This window comes from Prionailurus bengalensis, chromosome A2 (genome assembly GCF_016509475.1).
Source record: "Prionailurus bengalensis isolate Pbe53 chromosome A2, Fcat_Pben_1.1_paternal_pri, whole genome shotgun sequence".
NCBI lineage: Eukaryota > Metazoa > Chordata > Mammalia > Carnivora > Felidae > Prionailurus > Prionailurus bengalensis.
In genome coordinates, this window is record NC_057348.1 from 105,071,827 (window position 1) to 105,099,305 (window position 27,479).

The window sequence follows — 27,479 nt, forward strand, 5'->3', positions numbered from 1 at the left end:
TTTCATAGGTCTCAGTTACACAATGAATTTTCATTTTAAAAGAATTTGCTGGGCTTTTTGTTTTCATAAATGTTGTTTTGTAGCCTGATTACAAGGGTAAATAGTTGTTTGATGAATAAATCATGCACCTATAATAAACTAGTTTGACTTTCTAGGCTTTCTTAATATTGTACTCACAATGATAAAATTCCAAGAGCTCATTAACTAGGTTAGGAGAAAATTACCTTATTTCTACTAACCTTTTCATGAAAACCTTCTCCAAGTGTGAATATAGTTGACGAAACAGTAGCATAAGCAGCATCTGTGACATTTCAGGTCATGTTATTGCAGATAACTTTAAAATATCATTGCTGTTGGTCACTTCTTGGTAATTATGGTAGTTATTAGACCTGCTGTTCAATATTGTTATTTAATGAGTAAATGAAAACTCTTGTATATTACTTTATCATATTTAGAAAATACATTTTGATAGTTGTATCCCAATATAATAGGTTTCATTGTAGTACTTTGTATTCTATTTTATGTGATTAAAAAGTTTTTTTTCTTAGAACAGGGTTATAGGATTCAGAAGTTATCTAAAGTGGTTTATAGCGCACATGCGCGCGCACACACACACACACACACACACACACACACACACACAAAAGGTTTCCTTGTTGAAGACAATGGAATGTCATTTCTTTTTCTGAGACTCTAATGCAACTACTGATATTGCTAGAAAAGGATTCTAAAAATCTAAAAATCTTTCAAAATGTCTTTTAAAATGGTCCTTTTAAATGATTCGTTTTTAATGATATTCTTTTAAAGTTATTTGTCTTCAGAAACTTTGAAAGTATATGATTAGTAATGACTTAAAATCAAAGACTTCTAAGCTATTTAAATGATTCTGTTATCATTACTCTATATTGGATGCTGAGTATTTGGAATATCAAAGTGCTAAACACAATAAATAGTGAAAACACATCAAAGTGCTAAACACAATAAATAGTGTAAAAAACTTTGAGAGTTTTTTAAAGAATTCATCTTTATTTTTAGACATTTCTGCTATCTGTTCATACCATACCATTCATATAATTTTAATATGATTTAATTCTATGATGATCATAAATTTACCCTTCAAACCAAAATACTTGGGGGAGTAATTAAGGGGGGCCCACATTAGACAGCACTAAGAGACAACATGTATTAACAAGACTGTCTGGGGAAATAGTGTATATGTTCAGCTTCTTTCTTGTATCTTTAGCACTTTTAAAAACTCATCTGCCTAAATATGAAAATTATTCTGTCCATGGAACTAAAGTAAAGCCTGTAGGTAAAGTCACATCTCACCCATATTTTTTCATCACTGTAAATGTATTTACCAGGAAAAACTGCCCATAAATTATGGAAAGCTTTTTTCTTGCTCTTTCTTCTTTTCCTATTTGCAAGAAACAGTCAATGAATGTGAAGGAAAATTAAATATGCCACTAACCCTAAGGTTCAAAACTTTCTTCATTGGTCCTATTCATCCTCTAAACGTTAGGAGGGAAGCTAAAAGAGTGCCCTGAGGAAAAATTGCAAGGTTGATAATTTATCAGTTTTATAGACTCATTTTTTAAAAAGCACCATCTGGTAGATATCAAAAATAGAATGTAGAAGGGGCAAAATTTTTTAAAATAACAGAAATCAACTAATTTGCCTTAACCTCAAAAGACTTCTTTTCAATATAATTTAATGAGCTTATTAAGTCTATCATCATTGTAAATGCTAGCTGAAGAATACTGGCAGTAACCATGCTATAAGGAAATTGTAAGCAAGTGCTATGTTGCTGAACCATTAGATTTCTTGCTTTTATAAAAATACTAAGGCTCCCTGGGAAGTCAGTGCAATCATTTTTCAGGTTCTGGACAAGAAAGAAAATTGGCATATCATGTTATGTGTCAGTTAATAAGTATTTATTGAGCCCTGTGTTCATTCCCAATGAAGATCAGAAATTACTTATTTTATTGTCTGAGAAGAAAAACACACACTAGATCTAAGACAGAGTCAGAAAATGGGAGCAGATTGTGAGGGTCCACAAATACCAGAAAGCATACCACCATGATTGGAAGCCTTCTCATAATGAAATTCGTGTATTTTAGGCTATATGATAATAGCATATAGGCTAAATTAACCTCCGAAGGATCTCCCAATATAGGACTTGTGTTCATCTTATTCTAAGTCATAGTTGACAACTTGAAAATAAAATAACGTTTTCAGTCATTCTCTTGGCAAGTTGGTTGGATATGTATGATGTGCTCATCTGGGTATCTTGTGAGTAAAATCTAGAGTTAAATAGTGTAAGTATTTCTTAAATTACTCTTTAGAGATGTCTGTTTAAGCTAAGAATAAAAAATTCAGTTCTATTTTTCCCAAGTATTTTGCCAAATAAAATTTATGTGTTATCATTTGCCAGGCTAAGTTCCTTGAGGGAAGACACTAAACTGCCTTTAGATCTGTGTTGCCTTTATTGCTCTAACTCCTTGATCATTCATATGTGGATAATTAATACAATTAACTGTGAACTACATGGTACCAGACACCCGTTACATTTGTTTTTCTATTTTCTAAAGGATAGTAGTATCTCTTAAAAAAAACTCTTCTATGTTTTAGATAATAGTGTTGGTGAAGATATGAAAAAGACGTACTGTTGATTGTTTTAAAATCAACTGCATTTACAAAAGAGCAGTTGAAATTTAGATAAGTACAATTCATATATTCTACTAGTCTTCTATCTGCAGGTAGATAGTTAACAACTAACCTTTTGGAAAGTAATAGCTGAGTCTTGGGCTTGTTTATATTGACTACAATACCTTCCCATGTGTTAGGCAGCGTGTACTTCAGGTGAAAGCATGTAGCACATTAAAAATAAGTAACTGGAAGGGGCGCCTGGGTGGCTCAGTCGGTTTGGCATCTGACTTTGGCTCAGGTCATGATCTCGCGGTTTGTGAGTTCGAGCCCCGCATTGGCTTCTGTGCTGACAGCTCAGAGCCGGGAGCCTGCTTCAGATTCTGTGTCTCCCTCTCTCTCTGCCCCTCCCCTGCTCATTCTCTGTCTTTCTCCGTCTCAAAAATAAATAAAACAGTAATTTTTTTTTTTTAAAGAGTAACTGGTATATCGGGACACCTGGATGGCTCAGTTGGTTAAACTCTGACTTCAGCTCAGGTCATGGTCTCATGGCTCATGGGTTCAATCCCCACCTTGGGCCCTGTGCTCTCAGCTCAGAGCCTGGAGTCTGCTTCAGATTCTCCATCTCTGCCTGCCCCTTCCCCGCTCTCGCTCTCATTCTGTCCTCTCTCTCTCAAAAATAAATAAACATTAAAAAAATTAAAAAAAAAAAAAAAAGGAACAAGTAGCTGGTATCTAAAACTTTTCATCCTATGATAAAAATCCATGTTTCCAGGAGCTGTAGTTGGATACTCTTATCTGTAGAGTGCTTCCTTCCAGGTCAGCTCACCTCCCCACTTAGCGTCCAGCTACCACAAAAACCCACTTCTCTCTCTCTCTAGCACACAACACTGCTGTCCACTGACCTTGACTACTTTGCTTGGCTGTGGCCCACAGTGCTGGTGCTGCCTCTTGTCATCGCTAGATTAAAAATGAATATACCCCATGAACTCCAAGGAACTATACAAGTGTAGAGCTATATTTTTAAAATCACCTGATATATTTGTGTTATTCTTCCCCCAAAGTTAACATCAAAAGGCATTGCATATTATTAATGCTTCCTAAGTTCTTATATAATCTAAATTTACAGAGAAGTAAAACTTGGAGTGATTTTGAACAGCTAGTAACCTGGATATTGGAATAGTAATATATTTTATTTAGCATGCAAAGTAGAAGATTAAGAAAGAAAAAGTTGGAAATACTTGGAAATTTGGAAATTTATAATTCTGTCAAAGTTTCTCTGTGGAAATGTTTGTTTCATAACATAATGTTGGGCTTATTGAATTTCCATGGGATCACAATTCAATCATTCAACTAAAATATTGTATGTTTAAATTAAGTATGATCATTTTGAAAATGTTGCTATATAGAGAGTGGGACAGACTATTTTTTGGGGATGACCTTTGGTTAGATAGATCAGTCCCCATTTATCTTTGTAGAATAGTATCAAATGATACCAAAAATAGAAATAGGGAGCTAGGGGTGCCTGGGTGGTTCAGTCGGTTGAGCATCCGACTCTTGATTTTGGCTCGGGTCAGGATCTCCTGGTTCATGAGATCGAGCCCCATGTCAGGCTTTGTGCTGACAGTGTGGAGCCTGCTTGGAATTCTTTGTCTCCCTCTCCACCCCCCCCCCCCACCCCTTTCTCTCTCTTTCTCAAAATAAATAAATAAACATTAAAAAAAGAAAGAAAGAAATAGGGAGCTGTTTTGAAAAGCCCCTCATGACCATTTTGGAACCATGAGTATATAGTATTTTTTAAAGGTTCTAAAGATTTATAGAAAAGTAATATAAAAATAAAAATCACATTGCTTTTCAGCATCTGGGAACAAACATGGGTATTTTGAGCTCCTTAAATGTAAGACTTAAAGTTGTTTTTTGGGTATATAATAGCACCCCCCACCCATCACTCAGTAAACTATTTTCTGTTGCCTTCTTACTGATTTCATTGTTAGTCACAACTGTGTACTTTGTAAGGGTGGAAATTTGAGCTGCCTGAGATAATAATTTGGTCAGTGGACACAGTAAACACTTAGACAGTAGGAGACAAAAGTTTCGTCAGATCAACACTTCATGAGTGCTGTGCAAGTAGCTTTAGCTTCCTTATTTATCCCTCCGTTATTTTCCAGGGTCTTGTAAATTCTTGGGAAATTGAACATTGTCTTAAATGTTTTGTAATTTCCCATTCTTGTAGCACGTTGTCTGGCACATAGGTGTTCATCAGTATTCATTGCCTGAAATAATATTATTAAGAGAGCCGTGTGGGGGCGCCTGGGTGGCGCAGTCGGTTAAGCGTCCGACTTCAGCCAGGTCACGATCTCGCGGTCCGTGAGTTCGAGCCCCGCGTCAGGCTCTGGGCTGATGGCTCGGAGCCTGGAGCCTGCTTCCGATTCTGTGTCTCCCTCTCTCTCTGCCCCTCCCCCGTTCATGCTCTGTCTCTCTCTGTCCCAATAATAAAAAAATAAAAAACGTTGAAAAAAAATTAAAAAAAAAAAAAAAAAGAGAGCCGTGTGGAAAGAGGAGCCCCGTTTATGGCCTTAACCATTCAAAGATTTTTAACTTGCCAGGATCCAAAGTATTTGCCAACCTCTCTAGTTTAGTCCTGAGTAGAAAGAAAGCATCAGAGGTACCCTGAAATGGGAATCTTTCCTTTTCTTCTCTCTGTTGCATTATAATTAAATCATTTTTTCCATTTTGCTTTATAGCCACGATACTCAGTACATACTCAAATCCCAAAATGGGTGATGGGCGTTGAGGAGGGCACTTGTTGGGATGACCACTGGGTGTTATATGTAAGCAATGAATCATGGGAATCTACCCCCAAAACCAAGAACACAGTGTATACATTGTATGTTAGCCAACTTGACAATAAATTTTGCTATAGAGAGTGGGAGAAACTATTTTCTGGGCATTCACATGAATATGAATATATATTCATATATATTCATATATAATCATATGTATGTGAATTATAGTGACAAGTAGCACATGCTGCAGAGTTGTAATGCTTTCAGGAACACTGCGGTTGCTATAGATTTTTTTTTTTTTTTTGCTATAGCTATTTTTATCTACCATTTATTGATGGTTCACTATGTGTCAGGCACTGTTCAAGGCACCATTCATTGTTGCTATTTATTTTAATGAGTCTTGGGGCGCCTGGGTGGCGCAGTCGGTTAGGCGTCCGACTTCAGCCAGGTCACGATCTTGCGGTCCGTGAGTTCGAACCCGGCGTCGGGCTCTGGGCTGATGGCTCAGAGCCTGGAGCCTGTTTCTGATTCTGTGTCTCCCTCTCTCTCTGCCCCTCCCCCGTTCATGCTCTGTCTCTCTCTGTCCCAAAAATAAATAAAAAACGTTGAAAAAAAAATGTAAAAAAAAAATATTTTAATGAGTCTTTTATTTGGTTTTCTAATATTGAATTCAGGTACTCATTTAATTTAGGTACTCAATTATCCAGTGTGGGAAGTTGAAATATTCTGATCAAAGATAAGAAATACAGCGCACTGGACACCTGGGCAGCTGAGTCATTAAGAAATACAGCAATAATGTAGTTAACCATATGCTGCAATATAATAGTTCAAATAATCTTCCACTTTGTCACACTAAAGGTCAAATGAAGGCTTATGACCTTATTGATCAGGTGTCACTTTTGTATAATGAACCCAAATTAATACTATTTGGCAATCATTTTTGAAGGAGGTAACGTTTCATTTAGTTTGCAGCTGAAGTGGGATCTAGTGTGTGATAGGACCTGTAAATAAGATAGTGTGATTCTAGGACAGATGGGCTATATAGAAGAATAGATCCTTTCCCCTACAAAGTCTATATCTGCATCAATAAACCAATATAGATATTGAACTATAATGGCAGGTTTCATTTTCTTTATTTATATCATTCCTCGTGTTTGTTATAATATTAGTGATGGTATATAATTTTATAAAACTAACAGTAAGACTATTTTCTTTCAGCAGTTTTAGGTCAATTTCATCTTATTCCTTGTGCTAAGAATGAACCAAACTCAGATATCAAAGAACCAGATCTCTAAGATTCAGCGATTCATAATTCCTTGGCATTCATTTTATAAATTTGTTTTTCAATTATTTATTAATATTTATTAACAGTAATACTAATTTTTTAAATGTTTATTTTACTTTTTTAAATTTTTTTGAAGTTTATTTATTTATTTTGAGAGCAAAAGCAGGGAGGGGCATAAAAGAGAGGGAGAGAGAATCTCAAGCAAGCTCTGCAGTGCCAGCACAAAGCCTCATGTGGGGCTCGAACTCACGAACCATGAGATCATGACTTGAGTTGAAATCAAGACTCCTGTGCTTAACTGAGTGAGCACCCAGGTGCCCCAATGTTTATTTTATTTATTTTGAGAAAGAGAGAGCAAGCAGGGAGGGGCAGAGAGAGAGAGAGAGAGAGAGAGAGAGAATCTTAAGCAGGCTATGTACTGCCAGCACAGAGCTCGATATGGGGCTCAAACTCATGAACTGTGAGATCATGCATGACCTGAGCTGAAATCAAGTCAGATGCTTAACCAACTGAGCCAACCAGGTGCCACAGTATTATTAATTTTATATCAGTTTCCTCTTATATCTTGTGCTAAGAATGGGCTAAGTCCAGACATTAAAAGTTGACTCTCCAAGATTCAGCAATTCATAATTCCCCAGTATTTATTTTGTAGTGGATATTTGTTTAATATTGTGAGGAAATGTATTCACGTATTGGAAAGAACTCCCTAAAATGGAGACCCATTTAAATTGTGTTTCTAAATCCTGTTATCGAAAGCCAAGGATCACACTGTGGTGGAACTGTGTTATATTGGCAGTCCTTAGGCAAATGAAAAACCAGTAATTGCTATTAGAAATGCTATTGTGTTTGCAAGGGTATCCAGTACAATTCTACAGTTATATTATTGTGGATATATACATATACATATATATCCAATCATTATATGTATACATATATATAATTTATATTTATTTATATATTATATATTTATATTTTATATTTTATTTATTATTTATTATATATAATATATATTTTTAAAATATACTTATTGTTTATTTTTAATTTTTATATATTATTTATATTTTATATATATTAAAAAGGATTTTATTTTATTTTTTATAAATTTTTTATTTATTTTTGAGAGAGAGAGACAGAGACAGAGCATGAATGGGGGAGGGTCAGAGAGAGAGAGGGAGACACAGAATCTGAAACAGGCTCCAGGCTCTGAGCTGTCAGCACAGAGCCCGACGCGGGGCTTGAACTCACGGACCGCGAGATCATGACCTGAGCCGAAGTCGGACGCTCAACCGACTGAGCCACCCAGGCACCCCTAAAAAGGATTTTAAAGTGACTTTTTCAGGAAAGCATGGTTTGTTCACGTAAATATGGTATATTTTTAGTGGAAACCAAGAGGCAATCCTCAGTTCTGGGTATTTCATAACATTTTACAAATCAGGAAAGAGTTACCAACACACTGTTAAAAAGTATTAAAATATATGAGTACCTTAATGCAAACAAACAAGAGCTATGCAAAATATACTGGGAAATGAAGTCCTATGCCATGCATAATGGAGAAATGAAATATCAATGCCCGATTTCAATGAATTCCAGCAACTAAAAAACCAAAACTGAAAATAGATTTTAATGAAGTCTGACAAAGTGCATGTGGACAAGACAAATACATTAATTAAACACTATTTCAAACTAAGCAGCAAATGTACTACAATTACATATCCGTTTTTGTGATATTCACCATCATGGAGTTTTATTGCTATGTGATGGCATAATTTCTCTCATCTTGTTGTGCTGTGGGGGTAAGGGCAAGTGGCTCACGGACAAACTCAATTTTGTTATGTGTTCCTTAATCTTTCAAGTTGTGCTTTTCTTTACATCATACAAGTACTACTTAATATTAACACAGAAATTCCATAATCTAAGAAACAAGTTTGTGATGGATTTATTTTTGCTGCAGAGGAGGTAACAACAGCCACCATCATGGCAAACATCCAGAGCCTACAATCCTTCTATGGGCGTTACAAGGATGAACTCATTTAATTCTTACCATGGCCCTAGAAAGTGGGTATATTTCTTATCCACTGTCTTGGTTTGTGTTCCTCCAAAAAAACAACTCTATACAAGGACTTGGGGGCAGGTAGTTATCTGAAGATGATCCTGGAAACACCAAGGAGGAGTAAAGGAAGGCAATACTTTGTGAGTATGTGGTTTACTGCTACGGGGAACTAGGGCTTAGTCCCAGAGGGACCCTATGAGAAATTGTATGGAACACACTTTGGAATCAGCCCACAGGAGGCTGAGGAGGCTGTAGGATTTAGGTAGTAATTCCCATCCTTCATTAGTTGAGGGTCACTCTGGGTGTTAACTCCCCAGAACTCCATCCTGCCTTGCGTATGGATACAGTACAGCTCGATGGCCAGATAATCCCATGAGACAGAGAGCAGAAGGCTTTGACCTTTAAGAAATCACCTACAAATGACCTCCAAAGTAGACCAAAGTGAGATGGCCAGAGCACCAAGGGCATCTCTCTATACCCTTACTTGACAGGTGAAGGAAGGAAGTCATAGAGAGGCTGCCTAACTTGTCCAAGTGAGAATGGGAATGGGAGAGCTGCAACTCACATGCAGACAGTCTTCATTGCAGAACAATGTTTTTTTTTCCTTTTTGTTAAAAAAATATATTAATGTTTATTTTAGAGAGAGAGAGAGCACAAGTTGAAGACGGGGAGACACAGAACCCGAAGCAGGCTCCAGGCTCTGAGCTGTCAGCACAGAGCCCTGTGCGGGGCTGTAACTCACAAACCGCGAGATCATGATCTGAGCCAAAGTTGGTTGCTTAACAGACTGAGCCACCCAGGCACCCCCAGAGCAATGGTCTTAAACATACGGACAGACGGGAATCCCATCTGCTGCCAAGTTCTTTCATAACTTCCAAAAATTATGCCACACACATTAAAAAAAAATGTTTATTATGTTTGAGAGAGAGAGAGGGAGAGGATCGGAGAAAGAAGGAGACAGAAAATCCCAAGCAGGCTCCAAACTTTCATCACAGAACTCAACATGGGGTTCAAACACACAAATCGTGAGATCATGACCTGAGCTGAAATCAAGAGGCGGTCTGTCAACCCAATGAGACACCCAGGAGCCCCTGCCACACACTTTTGACAGTCATACCTATTTTATGTATTCCATATCATAAGTAATACCTCTGGTAACATAATGTTTGTACTCAGTACATTTGTTTCATATCTCTTACTGTCAGCATAAAACCTTTCATCTTTACTATGGAGGGTCATACAGGATAATTGGGGTAGACATTTTCTTGGAAAGAAAATACATTTTTTTAATGTAATATGAAAAGCATGGAAACATTTTTTCAGGTACCTCAGAGTATATGAAAGCCATTTTGAGTTTGCTCAGTTAAATTTCAGTGCTTGGAAATTTTCTGAATTATGGAGCTAGAGAGGAAGCGTTCACAACACTCTTGCCATAAAACGTGACTTAATCTGATCAAATATAATATGTAAATCATATTTATTGACCTCTTCCTAAGGGGATAGAAGGAGGTAAAACAAAATAAATTTATGTCAATATGTGCATATGTGTATGTGGTGAAAAGGAACAGTGAAAACAGTGCTCCTAGAGGTTTATTGAGCTCATGCTATCATACTGGGATGCCCTGTGTAGCTCTTTGTCTCCTTGTCTGCCCCAAAAGAAGAAAGTGGAGAAGAAATGCACTTTCTTCTTCTCCATTCCACCCTTCATCCAACTGATAGTTTTTCCTCTGATAATCTCCAAAGTTGGTGAAAATAAGCAATAAGTTACGAGGGGAGAAGCTCAGAGGCATTATGATAGAAAGCCAACCTTGAGAGGAGGAAAGTGATCCTCTCTGGACTAGATTTACTTCCTAAACATTTCTGAATTTGAGAATCCTTACAGGCTATTTTCATATATTTAGGGTTAAAAACAAGTGGAATGTGTGCTGCCACTTCTCCTGCCTTTCCAGGAGGGAAATGACTGGTGGATCATGTTAAATCTTCTCACTAAATTTGGAAGCAACCTCAGAATCTTTCTCTGCAGACTGCTCCTGCAGCCGGTGTCTGTAGTGAGGGTTAGCCAGATGAAACCTATGTAGCATCCCTGCGCTGAAAGTCAGCTCACTGACAAGGGACCACAGCTAACGTATTAGCCGTTATAGCCACAGCCCTTTCCTTTGGTGCTGATATATCATAGACACTCCACAAATAAGCCTTACTGACAAATAAACTGTAACTGATGTATTCTGACTCACCAAAATAAGGTCATATGTACAGGACTAAATAAAATGGGGAGGTACGATTGAACCACATGGGAAGATCAGAGAATCAGTTTTATAACCAAGGATTACTAGGTCTTATTTTCTTTCTCAGCATTATTAACTATTCATTTGCTGATGCACAGGAGACTATTCTTTAGGTTTTGCTTGAAGAGGGATATTTAGATCTACTGGTTATAATTTTAAATCTAAAATGTAAGACTTTGACAAAGGTATGCTGTCAAGACCTAGACTACTTAGTGACATCATTAGATTAAGACATAAACAAGTAATAAGTGAATAAATGTAAGTCGCAGGGAGATGTGTAGCAAGAAGTTCAGTGGTGAAAATCATCGCGCAAAAAATCGAAGTGGTGGTATGCAAGGTCATAACCAAAGAGAGAGAATGACCCTTTGACCAAGGCAAATTTGATTCAGTGTATGTAAGGGTGGATAAAGGATGCAAGATCTGACTTTTGTGGCATTCTCACTATGTGCCAAGTATGGCGACAGTCACTTCACATACATTATTTCATCGTGATGATTATGAGTGGTATTAATTATCAGACCATTTGAAGTGTGGAAACAGAATCGCAGAGTCACTCAGTAGTGGGTCCTCCCAGCTCAGAGTGCCAGAGCCTGCCAGGTGAAGGGATTGTCAAGAAGACAAGGGGGAATGCTCATTGTGAAACATATAAATAAGGAATGCCAGAGGCAAACAATGGAAGTTTCTATTCAAGCACTAATCAGGTAGAAATGCCCAAATGAGTTTGAGGTTTTACCCAAAGAAAAAAAAGTTTAATGATTCCCAGAAAGGGCAGAAGGACTAAACATCTTTACCTGAGATTTGCTCCAGGACAGCTTCCTGACTGCCAGGCCATGGTAATTTGTCCAGGGGAGGAGTTCCCTGGGAAGCTATTTTAATATCAGGAATGCTTGGCAGACCTGTCCTGATGGTTGAGATGGATGAACCAAGTTAACAGAGCTGATGTCACTAAACCCTTGAGTATACCATAGAAACAGGCCCAGAGGGCTTTGAAAATCCGCAACAGTACCAGGCTTCAATCAGAATCTTGGGCTCAGATTCATACTTTTGTACTGTTTATCATCACTACCCAGATGGTTCTAGAATGTAGCCAGTTAAAACAACTGCTCTAATTTAATCAGTTGGCATTCTGGCTTATGTATTTTAATAATTTGTGAGTTAGCTTTCCATGATAGTGTCTTGTAAGTTGGTTTCCATAGTATGGTAACTTGTGAATTTGCTCTCTACATTATAACTTACGAGTTAACTTTCTTGTGAATTGGACCTTCTAAATCTAATATCTAATCTGGTGATGTTACTGTAACACTGAGAATCAGACCTGTATCGGGGTGAGTTCCCCAAGGCCACAGGATTTCCTGACTTCTCTAGAACTACACTGTCAAATACAGCATTGACACATATGGCTATTACAGTTCTGATTTAAATTAATTAAGATTAAATGAAATTAAAAACCCAGTTACATGGTCATACTAACCACATTTCAGGTGGTCGGTAGCTGCATGTAGCTAATGACTACCATATTGGACAGCACAGATATGGAATATTTCAATTACAGAAAATTCCACTGGGCGGTCCTGGCCCAGATTATTAAATAACCAGACATCTCTTGCAGACTTGCAATTTACTTTATCCTTGTATCCAAACATGTACTTCACATGCTTTATCTCAGTTTAAAATAACTTTAACCACTATTTGATATATTAAATTACCCTTTTTATTTGATTTCTCCATAAAGGGATAAAGGTATTTCAGGGGCAGAGAAACACATCACGGGGAACAGCAAATGTTGGAACCTCATATCAGATTAGGTGGAGCCAGCTAAATGGGGTCACATCATTTCTCAGAATTGCCTGTAATTTTATATCTCTGTCTTCCCTGTTATCAAATGTTTATCTGACTTAAGCCATAAAATGCCACAAAGCAAGTAAATATACCATAACAACTAGGCTATATTTCATCTTTATAATTTATTTGTATTTACCATAGGTTAGGAATCGATTGATTTTTTTTTTTTTCCAGCTGGGGAAAGAAAATAAGACAGGAGAATTTCTGGGTAATTAAAAGGTTAGCCCTTAGGACCTGAGAGCCTCCTTCATTTTTGGTGAGAGTAGAAACAGCCATTTGTACTAAAGTGATTACGAAGACCATGATGCCTCCTTTGCTGTGGTGAGCACTATGGAAGGAGTCCCGAAGTCTGGTTTGCATCCTTTGCTTTACTATTTATAAGACTTGGACCAAAGGCAAAACTCCTAACTTCTCTCATCCTCATTTCCCTAATCTGCCAAACTGAAATCAGAGTTAAGAAACATAGAAGACCCTCTATGTTAAATGCTTTTAGGTCTTGACACTAACTTGGAACATTTTCATCCAAAGTGATTTAGAGTCTTGAGTTAGGTATTGTCCTTCCTCCAGACCACACATTATCCCTTCTTTTCCTACTATTCACTCCAAATACTTATTGCACATTGTCCAAACATCCTGACTTTTCTGTAGAAGACAGAGAAAGCACATCCTAAGGGAGCAAGATCGTAAATGTTGGAATTTCATATCCCAAATAGGTGGGGCTGGCTAAAAGATTCAAAATAAACAAAGGCAGATGTAAATGTGAAAATTAAGTAAAGATTATGAAGATAGAGAAACGTTTTTCTTAACTTCCTGGTCCTTCTTTTCTAAAACAAATTTACACATAGGCCTGTTTATGTTTAAAAGAACAAGTCACAATGGGTCATAGAGAAAAAACACAAGACACTGAGGAGGTCTTGGCCCATGTCATGAGAACCCAGGAAATCTGAAGCTAGGAGATGGTGAATTTAAAGCTAGATGGTGTATTTGCTGCCATGATTTAATGTAAATATCTTCTGATTTATTTTGGATTCAACCCCTGTTGAAGGTAAGGAGTGAACAGCAGAATAGAAGGTCTGCTTAGGCATAGAACAAAATTGTATTTCCACAAATTTCCAACCTCTCTACTTAAAGTCATGTCTTAAATTGTTAAACATTTCCATTATGATACTGACAAACAGAGAGGAGAAGATAGAGGTATTCCCAATTTTCTATTCGTATCACATCTATAACAAAAATGGTACCTGTGACCTTTGGAACCACTTAATTCCTAGTTGAAAAATTAAGGCCCCTGTGCCACTGGTGGCCCCTTCTAGGTCTTTACATTAACAAAAGTTTCTATGATCAAAACACCTAGAGCATTTAGGAATTCATCAAGAATAGTTACTATCCTTTGATGAATTGATTGAGAAAGACTGAAGTAGAAGCTTAAGGTAGATTGTAAGTTAAAAGGAAGTTATAATTACTCCATTTGAAGTAATGAAGTGCCAACTGTTTATTCCACAGGGAGAGAAAATAAATACAGAACAAAAGTCATTATTTTTTGCTTAATAAAAACTTTTACAGTTTTATTAAAGAAAAATACCTGTTTATTACTGAAATTTTAGCAAATGTAGATAGTCATAATAGAGAAGAAATATATCCCCAAGTCCCATCTTTGAGGAGAAAATAACCAAATTCTTTGTAATCTTTCTTTTCATCTGTGTATCCCTGTGCTTTCTCAAGATCTCTTTCTTGAGACAAGAAACAAGAAACAAGAGTTTCTCAAGAAACTCTTTCTTGAGACTGCAGACAATGCTTTGCAATATAACTTTTTTACTTAAAACATTATGAACATTTTCCTGACCATCAGTTTGTATAATATGTTAATGTCTGTATAGTTTTCCATTCCACAGATACAGCCTAATTTGTTTAATCACTTTCCTGTTGGGCATCTAGGAGGTTTTTGTTTTTTTAATATGTGAAATGCTGCTATGAATATTTATTAGGTTGAATTGTTTGTATGTATTTCAATTATTTCTTTATAATAAACCACTAGAATAGAATTATTCGGTTAAATGATTGGTCTGTTTCTTGGGTTTTTGTTACCTACTTCTAGGCACTTCCTAGAAAATTCCTAAGAATTTTCCTGCTCACCAGAGAGTGCTTGGTAGAATACAGAATCTTTCCCAGCATCTGATGTTGTCAGCTGCTTCCTAACCTTTGACAATTTTATGGGTAACAGAGTACTATTGTTTTATTTTACATTCTTTGGTAGCTCTTTCTTGTTTGTTGAACACTGTCCTATCTTGTTTTAAGGGCTGTTTGCTCACATCACACTCTGATGTGAAGGAAGAACTTCCCTTTAATGCCCACTTCATAGGCAGAATCGAAAGAAAGGGTAGTGGACAGAGGTTTTGGAGAGAAATGAAAACAGCTGTGGGGAGAGGAGGACAGAAACCATCCCCCTCATAACTAGTGTGTATTTTGCATGGTACATGTGCTATTATGGCTCTAACTGGAACAAGAGAATGGAGAGTGGTCCCCGTGCAGTTTCTGCCATGAAATAGCTTCTTACTTATCTGCAGAGACAAGATCTAAACAGTTAAGTGTCAACCTTTTTGAAATGCCTGTAGAGGCAGCACAGCACACTAGTTATGAGCACATAGTCTGGGGCCAGAGTTCAAACCCTGACTTTGGCATTTACCATAAGCTGCATGACGGTGGACAAGTTACTTAATCTGTTTCTTGAGGCATAAAATGGGAAAATAGCAGTGACAGGTTGACATAAAGGAGAAATGACTTGATAGACCTAAAAGTCTTAGACTGGTGTCTGGTAAGTAGTGATAAGTAAGTGTCTTGTAAACAAAATTTATAAAGAACCTGGCATGGCCCATAGCAGCACTTGAGAAGTGTTAGCTGAATACATGTAATATGCAATAAAAGGCAATACATAGACAAACAGGTTTCAGTACATGTGGTTTAGACAAGAGGGGTACTGGGTGTTAAGGGATAGTTTTCAAACAACTAAAATCATGAACCTCATACAAATATAAAATAACCCATATCAAAGAGCTTTTTAATTCATTTAAGAGAACAATAAGATATTATAATTAGTTCAAAGAAGGATCCAAAGAACAGACAAGTGAATGAATGGGTGATCCCCGTTGAGATGAATTTGCTGACAAATGCAAAGCTGGCCTCTTCCACAGGGCAGACATCACTTTCGTCTCCACCAGACAAAATTCCTGTGCATCTCTGTGGACAAAATCATTTGCTGCTATCAGTCTTTACTGGCATTGGAAGGTCACTCAAAGAAAAGGAAAGAAAATAACATCATGGTATCAGATCACCAGCAGGAACCCCTCGACACCATCCTTGGAAAAAATCTTTTGGTCCATTTCAAAGACTTTCCTATTTTCTCTTGATTTAGGGAAGTAGGCAACTAATTATTCTAAAAATTATTGAGATTAGGGCATTAAAGGGACTTTGACAGAATTGAAGCCTCAAGCACTGAACAGTTCTGTGAAACAATCACTTCACGACTTTGAGCATCAGTGACCTTTTCTGTAAGAGGAGGATAAGTGTGTCTCATTCCTGGAATCTCTTATAAAGCGAAACAATATGTGTCCAAAGATCCTAATACAGTGTGTGACTCATAGTAGATATTCAATAAGCAGTAGCTATTACTGTGCTAATTATGATGAGCTGAACCAACCAAAGAATAATTGCTCACTTTTGATTCTACCACATGCAGTCAGCCTAGGTAGAAGTAATGTGCAGTATTTGGTAAAGCCCTGGGGAAGGAAATTGTGTGGCTCCCACAGGGGACACTGAAAACATCAGCATGGGGAGGGGGGTTGGTAGAGAATACTGAGAAATAACGCAGTGTAGGTAGCATCCAGTGTCTGAAGAGGCTTTGGAATCCAGTCAGAAGTTTTGGCCGTCAGTAAGCAGCCATTTAAGCAGCATCTGGAGTGCAGATTCCTGGGCCTCACCCCAGACATAATGACTTAATGGCTGGCAGTTGAGAATGTGTATTTTATCAGGTTACCCAGTTACCAGTGTTGTTTTAGCATATTGGAACTTTAAGAATCACTGATGCAAATATAAGATATAAACCTTTATCTGGAGTCATTCTTGAAACTTAGGAGTAAAGTGAAGTAAGGGACCTTCCAGCCAGTGTACGTACAGGATAATGTCTGAATGAAAAGATGAGGTGAGCCTGAAGGCGGGAGGGAACTGGCAGGTGTAGGTGGAACCTATCCCTGAGGTGATGAGGGATTGCACTAAGGTGGAAATTAAGGAAGAGACAGGAATCAGTGACTCCAAACATTATTATAAAGAAGTAGACTTTAATGACTAAGTTGGTAGGAGATTCAAAATGGAGGACCACAAGTATTCAAAATGGACCACTTGATTTTAAGTCCAGGTAAATAGAATAGAGATTCATTGACACAAATTGAGAATTGAGAATGGTCAGTTTCGTGGAAAGCTAAGTTCAGTTTGGAGCATGTAAAAGGATGAAGATACTCTTAAGTGGAAATTTATGGAAAATGATTGAAGGAAGGGGAGGGATGGGGAGACTCCAAGCTTGAGTGACAGGTCTTGGCTAGAACAATAGATGAAATTTTTAAGGAACATCTTCAGATAAGTCTTCTCTGTTTCCCTTCCTCTTTAAATTGTCAAAATATATGTTATTTCACACACAAAGGATTTCGTGAGTTAAATGCTAATCCCTGTGAGTGTTTCAAATTTATGTATTATCCTATCTATAGAGAAAAAGTAAAGCTGTATTTATAGTTTACTTTAAAGATGAAAACCTAAGGCATAGTTGAGAAGGTGAACATGTTTAATTATTTTCCTCTTTCTAGACAAGATGTAAAGCCCTTAAGATTTAGGAAGGTGGTTAGAAACTCATTTGTATATCCCAGTGAGGTATTTGGTAAATGCTTAGTTATTGAACTGAATTTTAAAATGATTCCTGAGGATACCTGACAATGTACAGCCTCTGCCTACCCCTGGAGTTAAGCCTGTTTCTGGTAAATGCTGTGAGTTCAATTCCCAAATGTGCTACAGTCCTTTGAGAAGCTAATTAAGATCCTTGGCTCATATGGGGATTGTTGTCTAAAAATTAAAAGTTAGAGTGTACTCTAAATCTCAGACTCACATCACCCACTGGGAAACTTCCAAGTATTAGTAAGTCCTCAACTTAAACTGTTGGTTCAAAACCACTCTCTTGGTTGGAGTAGAATCACAAAAGGGTATTTGAAGAGCCCTTTCTTTTTCTTATAAACTGTACAAACATCTAGCACAGTAAAGCCGTTTTTAAAACGTGCCTTTGATTGCAAGTGTTGTAATTTTTGTTTTGACCCTACTATTAACAAAAACTAAAAACTGTATTGTAATCATTTAGTATGTACAATAATTGAAGTGTTTTATTGATCATTGTGTCAACAAAAAGATGAGCACGTTCCCAGAGAAAATAAGTTCTCTAGTGAATTTCTAAACTCCAGGCAGTGCCCATACTCCAACAAGGATTAGAATTTATGTACATTTTATTGTTGCCTGGTATTTGGCATTAGGTATTTTCACGCAATGTATTTTTAATGAATATAAAACAGTATGCAAGGAATTTCATTGCATATGAAATATTACTGAATCTAAGTGAATACCTCCTTTGCATGTTCTAAACTTGAATTTATGTTTATGTTGTTATAAAAGTCACGTTGCTTAGAGAAAGTTTATATTTTTATCCTGTCCTTAACATTCTATGACATTTGTGTTGATTGGTTTAATTAAGTTGCTTTATACACCTATTTTTTGTGATTTTAAGTGTGTAGAAACTCAAAGCAGATTCAAATGTACCTTCTGCTGAATGTTTTATGTCCTTGAATTTTTAGATTATTTTATATATGCAAAGAATAAATACGTTCATTTATTCATTTGACAACTACTTATCGAACATCTCTTATGCCCCAGACACTGTTCTAAGTGCCAAATACACAGTAGGAAATATAGTATCATGTGGTCAAGAACTGGTCCTTTATCTACCCTATAATATGTCAGTAATGATAATGGTACTCCACCCTCAAACAGTAATTTGATCCAAGTCTTTGTAATTAATCCTATAGATTGATTCTAGAAGCAGAGGTCACAAGAAGAAATTGCTATGGAAGTGAATTTAGACTTCATATTTTAATTGATTCCTGCTCGTCTTCAATAATATGAACATCTTTGCTTTCGAGTGTAGGATTTTATTTCCTTGGAAGTTCCCAGGATGAGCAAACTCAGTGTTGGTTTACTTAATGCGATTGATTTATTTGATCCATGGGAAAAGGCCAATGCGATATGATTGGTGAGAAATGTTTGAGCCTGGTTGTTTTAATGGCAAATATTTTATAATCTCTGTTTTTAGAAATCTAAGAAGTTTTACTTTTTTTTTTTCTTTTTTTACCTCTGCATCTTTTAATGAGAGGTGTTTATCTTTTATCTGTTCACTGTTTTCCAGGTTTTAGGGACAAAGCCAGAGCTTAGGGATGGAGACGATGATGACGACACCATAGCAGACATAACCAACAGGAAAATGGCTAAACTCTACATGGTGAGTTTACTGTTAGCGAGTTCTATTATTTTTACTGGACTGGATGCAGCCAGGAGGCCTGTTCTGGGAGGGACTCTCTGGGATAGCTGGTAATTATCATTGCCCTGAAAGAGAAATGTGTAGGTAGAATCCATTCTTTGCTCTAGTATGCTTATTAAAATTCTTCTTTTTATTGCTTTTTGTTTTTTTTATTAAAAATGCCAAATAATAAGTGAAATAATTGCTATAACTTAAATAAAATTATATATTGTTGCTGTGCTAGTTTGCAACAATATGTTTTGATATATGACATTTAATAAAATGTTTCCTTCATGGGATAAAAATACTTGGCAAGCTTTTTCTTTTTTTTAAATGTATTTATTTAAATTCAAGTTAGTTAACATACAGTGTAGTGTTGGTTTCAGGAGTAGAACCAAGTGTCATAAGCTTTTTCTTATAAAGTCTTGATAAATTATAAAATCTTCATGTCACTTTAAATATCCTGTTTAGCCATCATAAAAACTTTCTTTGTTGCAGGAGGGAAAAGGTATCAAATCAAACAGCTGGGAGGAAGCAGAGTAAACATAGCCCTGTCCTGGGCATTTGAGACCTAGTTCCATGACACCTCTGTGGTGATAACCCACTGGGTGGCCCTGGGCAAAATATGACCATTGTGGGCCTCAGTTTTCTTAGCTTGAAAAAAAAAAAAGACAGATTACATTAGAAGATTATTCAGGTTCTTTCCAATTCCATCATTTTATGATTTTATTGCTGGTGAAGGCAACAGAAGCCACAAATGCACCAGATGAGGAGATTGCTCAGGTGGGATCCTTTAAGAGTTCCCTCCCCTTATAACTTTCCAAGCACATGATTGGGAGCAGATGGTTAATCTTTCTGCAGAGCTAAGTAGTCATCCGGCATCACAGGAAAGAGTTACATTTGCTCTTCTTTAAGGGAACTTCTAGCTCAGAATCTCATTTTGAATGAAGATCAAGTTACTAACTTGTGTATTATAACTTGCATTTTGTAAAGGGGAAGTGGAGTCTTTTCTTCCTAGAAGGCAAAGGAAAATGTGGTTACCACTTCTGCTAAATACTGATGATTTTAATATAAGCCACACAAAGATTGTTATTCTGGACTTCGTGGCAGCGTTTTTTTCATTACTGTTTCTAAAACCCATTTTCAACAACTTAACAAATACTTTTTATGCTACATCATCAAATAAAACTGTTCTCCCTCTTGGACAGCATTATAATAAACTAAAGAAATATTTTAAAATGTGAAAATGTGTCATTTCTCCCTCTAGTGGATTTGTAATGTATTGCATTTATATAAAACGCAAAGTCTCTTTGAAAATACTTTAATTTGGAATTGCAGAACAAAGCTGGGAAGCAGAATCACCTGGATAGCTTCCAAAAAACAAAAAAACAAAAAAAACCCAGAATTCAAGCCCCACCACAATGCTGCAAAACCCCACCACTGATCTAGGGAAGTCCCTGGAATGTGCATATTTATCCAGTGCCCAGGTGATTACCTTACAGTCTACTAGCTGGCCTTTGAAAAACAGGGACTTCCAACCTGGGCATTGATATCACTTTCAGTTTTGCAAGACCACCTCCACCTTAAAAAAAAATAATAAAAAAACCCACAATGTTTTGTGGTTATTCCCAAACTTCAAGAGTCTAAGTAAATAAGTATTTGTGATAGAGGAAATTTACTTTGACAGTTTACACAAAGTATGCTTAAACTGCAGGACCTAATTTGAAAAAAAATCTATGAGCTTAGACTGTGATATACCAGCGCCTCCATAGCACGATGCTTGGCATATGGCAGGTGCTCAGTAATGTTAAATGAATGAATGTTTAAGCTTTAGCTTTTGCATGTGTGCAATGTGTAAGATTATTACCTAGTTGAAATGATCGCTATGCAGTTTAGGAACTAATCATGTAAACTTCATGGCCTGGTGCTTATAATATATAGAAATCTCAACAAACCTTAGCTATTATTATTATCACTATCATTTTCTGATGCTTTAGGTCCACTGTCAAAACTTAGCTTTTTATTAGTGTTTTTTTACCCCAAAAGACTTTTAAAACATTTTTAAAGTATTATTCATTTATTTTTTTAAGTTTATTTTTGAGAGAGCGACAGAGACAGAGACAGAGCAATTGGGAGAGGGGCAGAGAATGAGGGAGAGAGAGAATCCCAGGCAGGCTCTACACTGTCAGTGCAGAGCCCAATGCAGGGCTTGATCTCGTGATCTCACATGATTGTGAGATCAAGAACTGAGCTGAAATCAAGAGTCAGATGGCCAATCGACTGAGCCACCCAGGTGACCCGTTACTGATTTCCCTGATGATGAGGGATGTTGAGCATCTTTTCATGTGTCTGTTGGCCATCTGGATGTCTTCATTGGAGAAATGTCTGTTCATGTCTTCTGCCCATTTTTAATTGAATTATTTGGAGTTTTTTGGTGTTGAGTTATAGAAGTTCTTTATATATTTTGAATACTAACCCTTTATCAGATATGTCATTCAAAAAAATCTTCTCCCATTCAGTAGGTTATCTTTTAGTCTTGTTAAAGTCTTTTAAAAAGACTTTTAGGGTATAATTGAGCTCGTGGATTTTTTTTGTTTTTTAAACGGCTTTGTTGAGATATAATTTACATTCCCTGCCCATTTAAGGTATTCAGTTCAATGGTTTTTAATTACATTTATAGAGTTGTACAACCATCACCATAATGTAATTTTAGAACATTTTTTATTATCTACAAACAAGCTCATGGTTTTTATATTAGGTTTCAGATGCCAGTGGATCCATGAGAGTGACTGTGGTGGCAGAAGAAAACCCCTTCTCCATGGCAATGCTACTTTCTGAAGAATGTTTTATTTTGGACCATGGTGCTGCAAAACAAATTTTCGTATGGAAAGGTAAAAAATGCCATTGACATTGTGGCTGTGCTTCAGATATACAGCTATTTCTGTAGAAGCGTAAAGAAAACATCTTTTCTGATTTTATTTTATTTTTTTAACATTTATTTATTTTTGAGAGAGAGAGAGAGAGACAGAGCACAAGCAGGGAAGGAGCAGAGAAAGGGGGAGACACAGAATCTGAAGCAGGTTCCAGGCTCTGAGCTGTCAGCACGGAGCCTGACATGGAACTCAAACCCTCTAATTGCGAGATCACGACCTGAGCTGAAGTCAGACACTCAACTGACTGAGCCACCCAGGTGCCCCTTTTTCTGATTTTAAAAAAAGTCTATCTTTTTGAGACTTGACCTGTAAACAGCTCATATAAAATGCAGACATTGACACCATGTTTTCTTCCTACTGGTATCATTTGCCAGAAATGATGGGGTTAAAGAAAGCATTAGAGAAACATGAAAAGATATATATATATATATATATATATATATATATATATACACACACACACATATATATATCTTTATATATATATGTATGTATATATAAAATAGTGATCATTATGATATTTCTAAATATGTTTAACATACTAGGAAATTTTTACCATTCTCAGTATTCTATTTAAATTATAATTATGTTCACTGCTTGGTGTGCAAGTATTTATTAATCATATAATATCTTCCCTCTCTGAGATTCTTTTTTTAATGCTATATTTTATTTTTTTAATTATTTTTTTTTTATTTTGAGAGAGTGAGAGAGTGAGGGAATGAGAGTAGGGAAGGGGCAGAGAGAGAGGGAGAGAGAGAGAATCCCAAGCAGGCTCTGCACTGTCAGAGCAGAGCCGATGCAGGGCTCAAACCCATGAACTGCAAGATCATGACCTGAGCCAAAATCAAAAGTTGGATGCTTAATCAACTGAGCCACCCTGGTGCCCCGAGATTCTGTTTTTTTAATTTATCTTCCATTTTAGGTAAAGATGCTAATCCCCAGGAGAGAAAGGCCGCAATGAAGACAGCTGAAGAATTTCTAAAGCAAATGAATTATTCCACCAATACCCAAGTATGTGTGGACATGAACTGGCTAGAGAAAAAAAAAAAAAAAGAACATGGGAGTTCCTCATATTGCCACAAACTCATGAGAGAATTTGGTTCAAAGTAATATATGCATGGGAGTCACTCTTCACTTACGTGTGTGCAACATGGTATCCTGTTGGGCCTACAAAGCTAGGCCCATAACTTTGTAGAAGATGGAATTTTGCAGAAGCTGAAGATCATCCCTTCTGTGGGGCTGTATGATGAAAATAAGACCCTATCTGCTTCCTCCACAGCATTTCAGTCAAGATAATCAGCCACAGTTGAGTTAACTGAGAGCACTTTTCAGTTAGTCCTTAGAGCAAGTTGTACAGACGTGGGCTGATAGCCAGACAATATTTGGCCTCACTGAAATGAGCTTAGATACCTGCTAGTTAGTTACTCCTCCTTTTCTGAGTCTTTCAGACTCATCCTTTATCTTCATTTTTGCATCCTAGCACAAGTAACACAATGAGATTGTTTCTTCCAGGTCACAGACCTCTTATAAACCTAATGCAGAAAAACAGTCCAGTGTGTTTTACTATAATGGTAACAGAGGAAAGAACTGTGTTCTTATTTCAAACATCCAAATTCAGTGGCAGCCACTGTAGTTGTGACAAAAAGCATTGGATTGTTTTACCTTCATATTTGGTCACCTTCCATCTTACATTCTGGTAAGAATCCCAACTTCTAAGTTTACATCTGTCATCACAGGTGCCAAGACAATCTTTTTCGTTTCCTTAGTTTTTTTTTCTCCATTCCTGGTTGAATGTTTTTCCTCAGTCTCTTATTTTCCTCTGCATAATTATTACTTTTTTTTTTTTTTTTAACTTTAGATTCAAGTTCTTCCAGAAGGAGGGGAAACACCAATCTTCAAACAGTTCTTTAAGGACTGGAGAGATAAAGATCAGAGTGATGGCTTCGGGAAAGTGTACGTCACCGAGAAAGTGGCTCGAATAAAACAAATTCCTTTCGATGCCTCAAAACTACATAGTTCTCCGCAGATGGCAGCCCAGCACAATATGGTGGATGATGGTTCTGGCAAAGTGGAGGTATTTGGCTATTTCTGCTTGTGTTTTTCGTTTTCACCAAGCCCATTTATGCCAGTGCACTTGGAGATGTAACTTCAGGAAACTACAAACTTTGTAAAATGTGAATTTTATTTATGAATAAAGGTGACCCATGACTATATATTAAGTCAGGGAATTTAAAGCTGGAAGAGATGATCTCTGACCTTCAATCCTGTTTTACAATGTGTATGTTGAGATTCCAAGAAGTTAGGTGATCTGTGCAAGATCACCTAATTATCATCTTAGAGACGTGGAACCCAGCCGTCTCTTTTCCTGGTCCAGAATCGCTCCAGCTCTTGGAACTGGGATTGTCCGGTGATATTATACCAAATATCATTAGTTAGTCCTTTCTTGTAGCTTACAGGCATTCCCAAAGCAAATTGGACATGTGCTAAAATCACAGATATATTTAGAGCATTCAAATTGTTTGATGTTAGTGCTTTTTTTTTTTTTTTTTGACAAAAATGCTAATAACCCTCTAATAATTCTCCCTAACTCAGCTCTCACCACACTCTACTCTTGAGTCACTTCACTTAATGAGAACTGGGTAGTGTCACATCTTATTACAAAATATTTTAATGATGGGGTGCCTGGGTGGCTCAGTCTGTTATGGCTCCGACTTTGACTCAGATCATGATCTCATGGTTTGTGAGATGGAGCCCCGCAGCAGGCTCTGTGCTGACAGCTTGGAGCCTGGGACCTGCTTCAGATTCTCTCCCTCTCTCTCTCTCTCTCTCTCTCTCTCTCTCTCTCTCTCTTGCCCCACCCCCATCCCCCAACTTGTGTTCTGTCTCTATCTCTCAAAAATAAATAAACGTTAAAAAAAATTTAAAAATAATTAAAAAAAGGGGGCACCTTGGTGGCTCAGTCGGTTAAGCATCCGACTTCAGCTCAGGTCATCATCTCATGGTCTGTGAGTTCAAGCCCTGCATCAGGCTCTGTGCTGACAGCTCAGAGCCTGGAGGCTCATTCAGATTCTTTGTCTCTCTCTCTCTCTCTGTTTCTCTCTACCCCTCCCCCACTCATGCTCTGTCTCAAAAATAAACATTAAAATTTTTTTTAAATAATAAAAAAAAAATACTTTAATGGCTCTGCATAGTCTTCCTGAGAATATTCATCTTAAACTGGGCCTACAAGGCCTTCAGTGCCTAGATCCTGGCTGTCCTCTCTGCCTCACCCTTGCACTGCCTGAGGGCACTTCCCCTCCTCCCTCGGGCTAACATCCCCAATCTTCCTTTGTAATTCAGTTAAGTCACAAGCTGCATCTCTTGGAGAAGCCTTTCCTCCCATACTGGAACAGCCTTTCTCTGTGCTCAAACCAACCAGTATTTTTCACAGAACCCATCGTACTGTTCATTAACTTACAAACTTACAAAGCAGAATTGTTCAGTTACTTAGAAAGTTCTCCTCCTAGACCTCTTGTTAGTTCCTTGAGGGCAGGAATTGAGTATTTTATCTTCGTATTCTCAAGGCTTACCACCAATATTTGGAGCAAAGTATAGGGTAAAGAGATTTAAGACGCAGTTTTTCCTCTTTTTGAAAGGCATGAAGTGAGAATCTAAGGTGTCCAGGGTTGTGGGAACGGTGAAGGGAGAAATGGCAGAGGGGTCTTAGCTTCTGGTCTGGGTCTGTCTCCTGCCCAGCAGGTCTCGTGGCAGACTTTGCTCCCCAGCACCAACTATGTTCCCACTGCATTCTCTGTTTGTCACAGGTCACTGCGTCTCAGAGATGTCCTCCTGAGTCACCCCAGGACTGCTGAAATCTGGGGCTCTCTCTAGGCTTTTGGGCTTAGCCTGGCAGCTCTGGGGTTTCTCCTCTACTCACCAGGATGGCACTGGAAGGCTTCTGTCTGCGAGCTCTGCCACCTGCTCATCTCTCTAAATTTCGAAGCGAGGGGTATACCCTGCCCCTGCCCAGGAGGGCGGGCATGCACACAGTGCCTGGCGGGCTCTCTCCTGTTACTTTCCTGGTTCATCTACAGCTCTGCTTTCTCCAACTTGGAGTGTCTTTAATCTGTGATGAGGATGAGAAACTAGAAAAAAAAAAATGGTTTTCCTACTTTTGTGCATTCGGTCTTCTGCCTACATGGCACCTTTTAAAAACAATCATGCAATCGGTGTCTTGATTATGTGGTCTCCATCTGCCACTCTTGCCTGAGAAGATAATAGTTTCATGCATTAAAATTCAGGGAAAATTTTTTTTTAATAAACAAACAAGGTATCTCCCAATGGATGAGAAATGTGATGCAAACTAAGAGATATATTTCTGAGCTGAATATTTTAGTTCATTATTCCACTGGAGTCTAGTGCTGTTTTCACTAGTCAATCAAGCAATAGTTATGTATTAATCAATAGGCTCAGAACTGAGCTAAGTACTATGGAGGATGTAAAAAAATTATATAATTGCTTAGAAATGCAGTAAACAAATTGTCAAAAAGGTAAAATTTGGTCTCATTGCTTAATTTGTAAGCTAATTAGGGAAGTAATTTATGAATTTTTTATTGGGCTCTAAAGAAAAAAAATAAAAAGGGGCGCCTGGGTGGCTCAGTTAAGAGTCTGACTCTTGATTTTGGCTCACATTGTGGTCATGAGATCAAACCCTACATAGGGCTCCTTAGGCCTGCTTAGGATTCTCTGTTTGTCTCCCTCTGCCATTTCCCCCCACTTGAATGCACACGTTTTCTCTTTCTGTCTCTCTCAAATAAGAAATAAATTTTAAAAAAGTTGTTGGGGCATCTGGGTGGCTAAGTCAGTTGAGAGTCCAATTTTGGCTCAGGTCATGATCTCACAGTTCCTGAGTTTGAGCCCTACATCTGGCTCACTGCTGTAAGCACAGTGCCCAGTTTGGATCTTCTGTCCCCCTCTCTCTCTGCCCCTCCCTGTTCACGTTCTCTCTCAAAAATGAATAAACATTTATATATATATATATAAACTTATTTAATGGTAGATCTAAACCAAAAAAA

The 27,479-nt window shown here is 37.4% G+C and overlaps 1 protein-coding gene across 1 annotated transcript in view; it reads left to right on the plus strand.

Annotated features, from left to right (window-relative positions):
• Positions 1-27,479, plus strand: part of SCIN (scinderin) — an 82,233-nt gene that overhangs the window by 31,940 nt on the left and 22,814 nt on the right. Inside the window, exons 5-8 of the mRNA XM_043588987.1 lie at positions 19,382-19,474; positions 22,251-22,383; positions 23,348-23,436; positions 24,284-24,499. Coding sequence (XP_043444922.1) covers positions 19,382-19,474; positions 22,251-22,383; positions 23,348-23,436; positions 24,284-24,499 — 531 coding nt within the window. The remainder of the gene's footprint in view (positions 1-19,381; positions 19,475-22,250; positions 22,384-23,347; positions 23,437-24,283; positions 24,500-27,479) is intronic.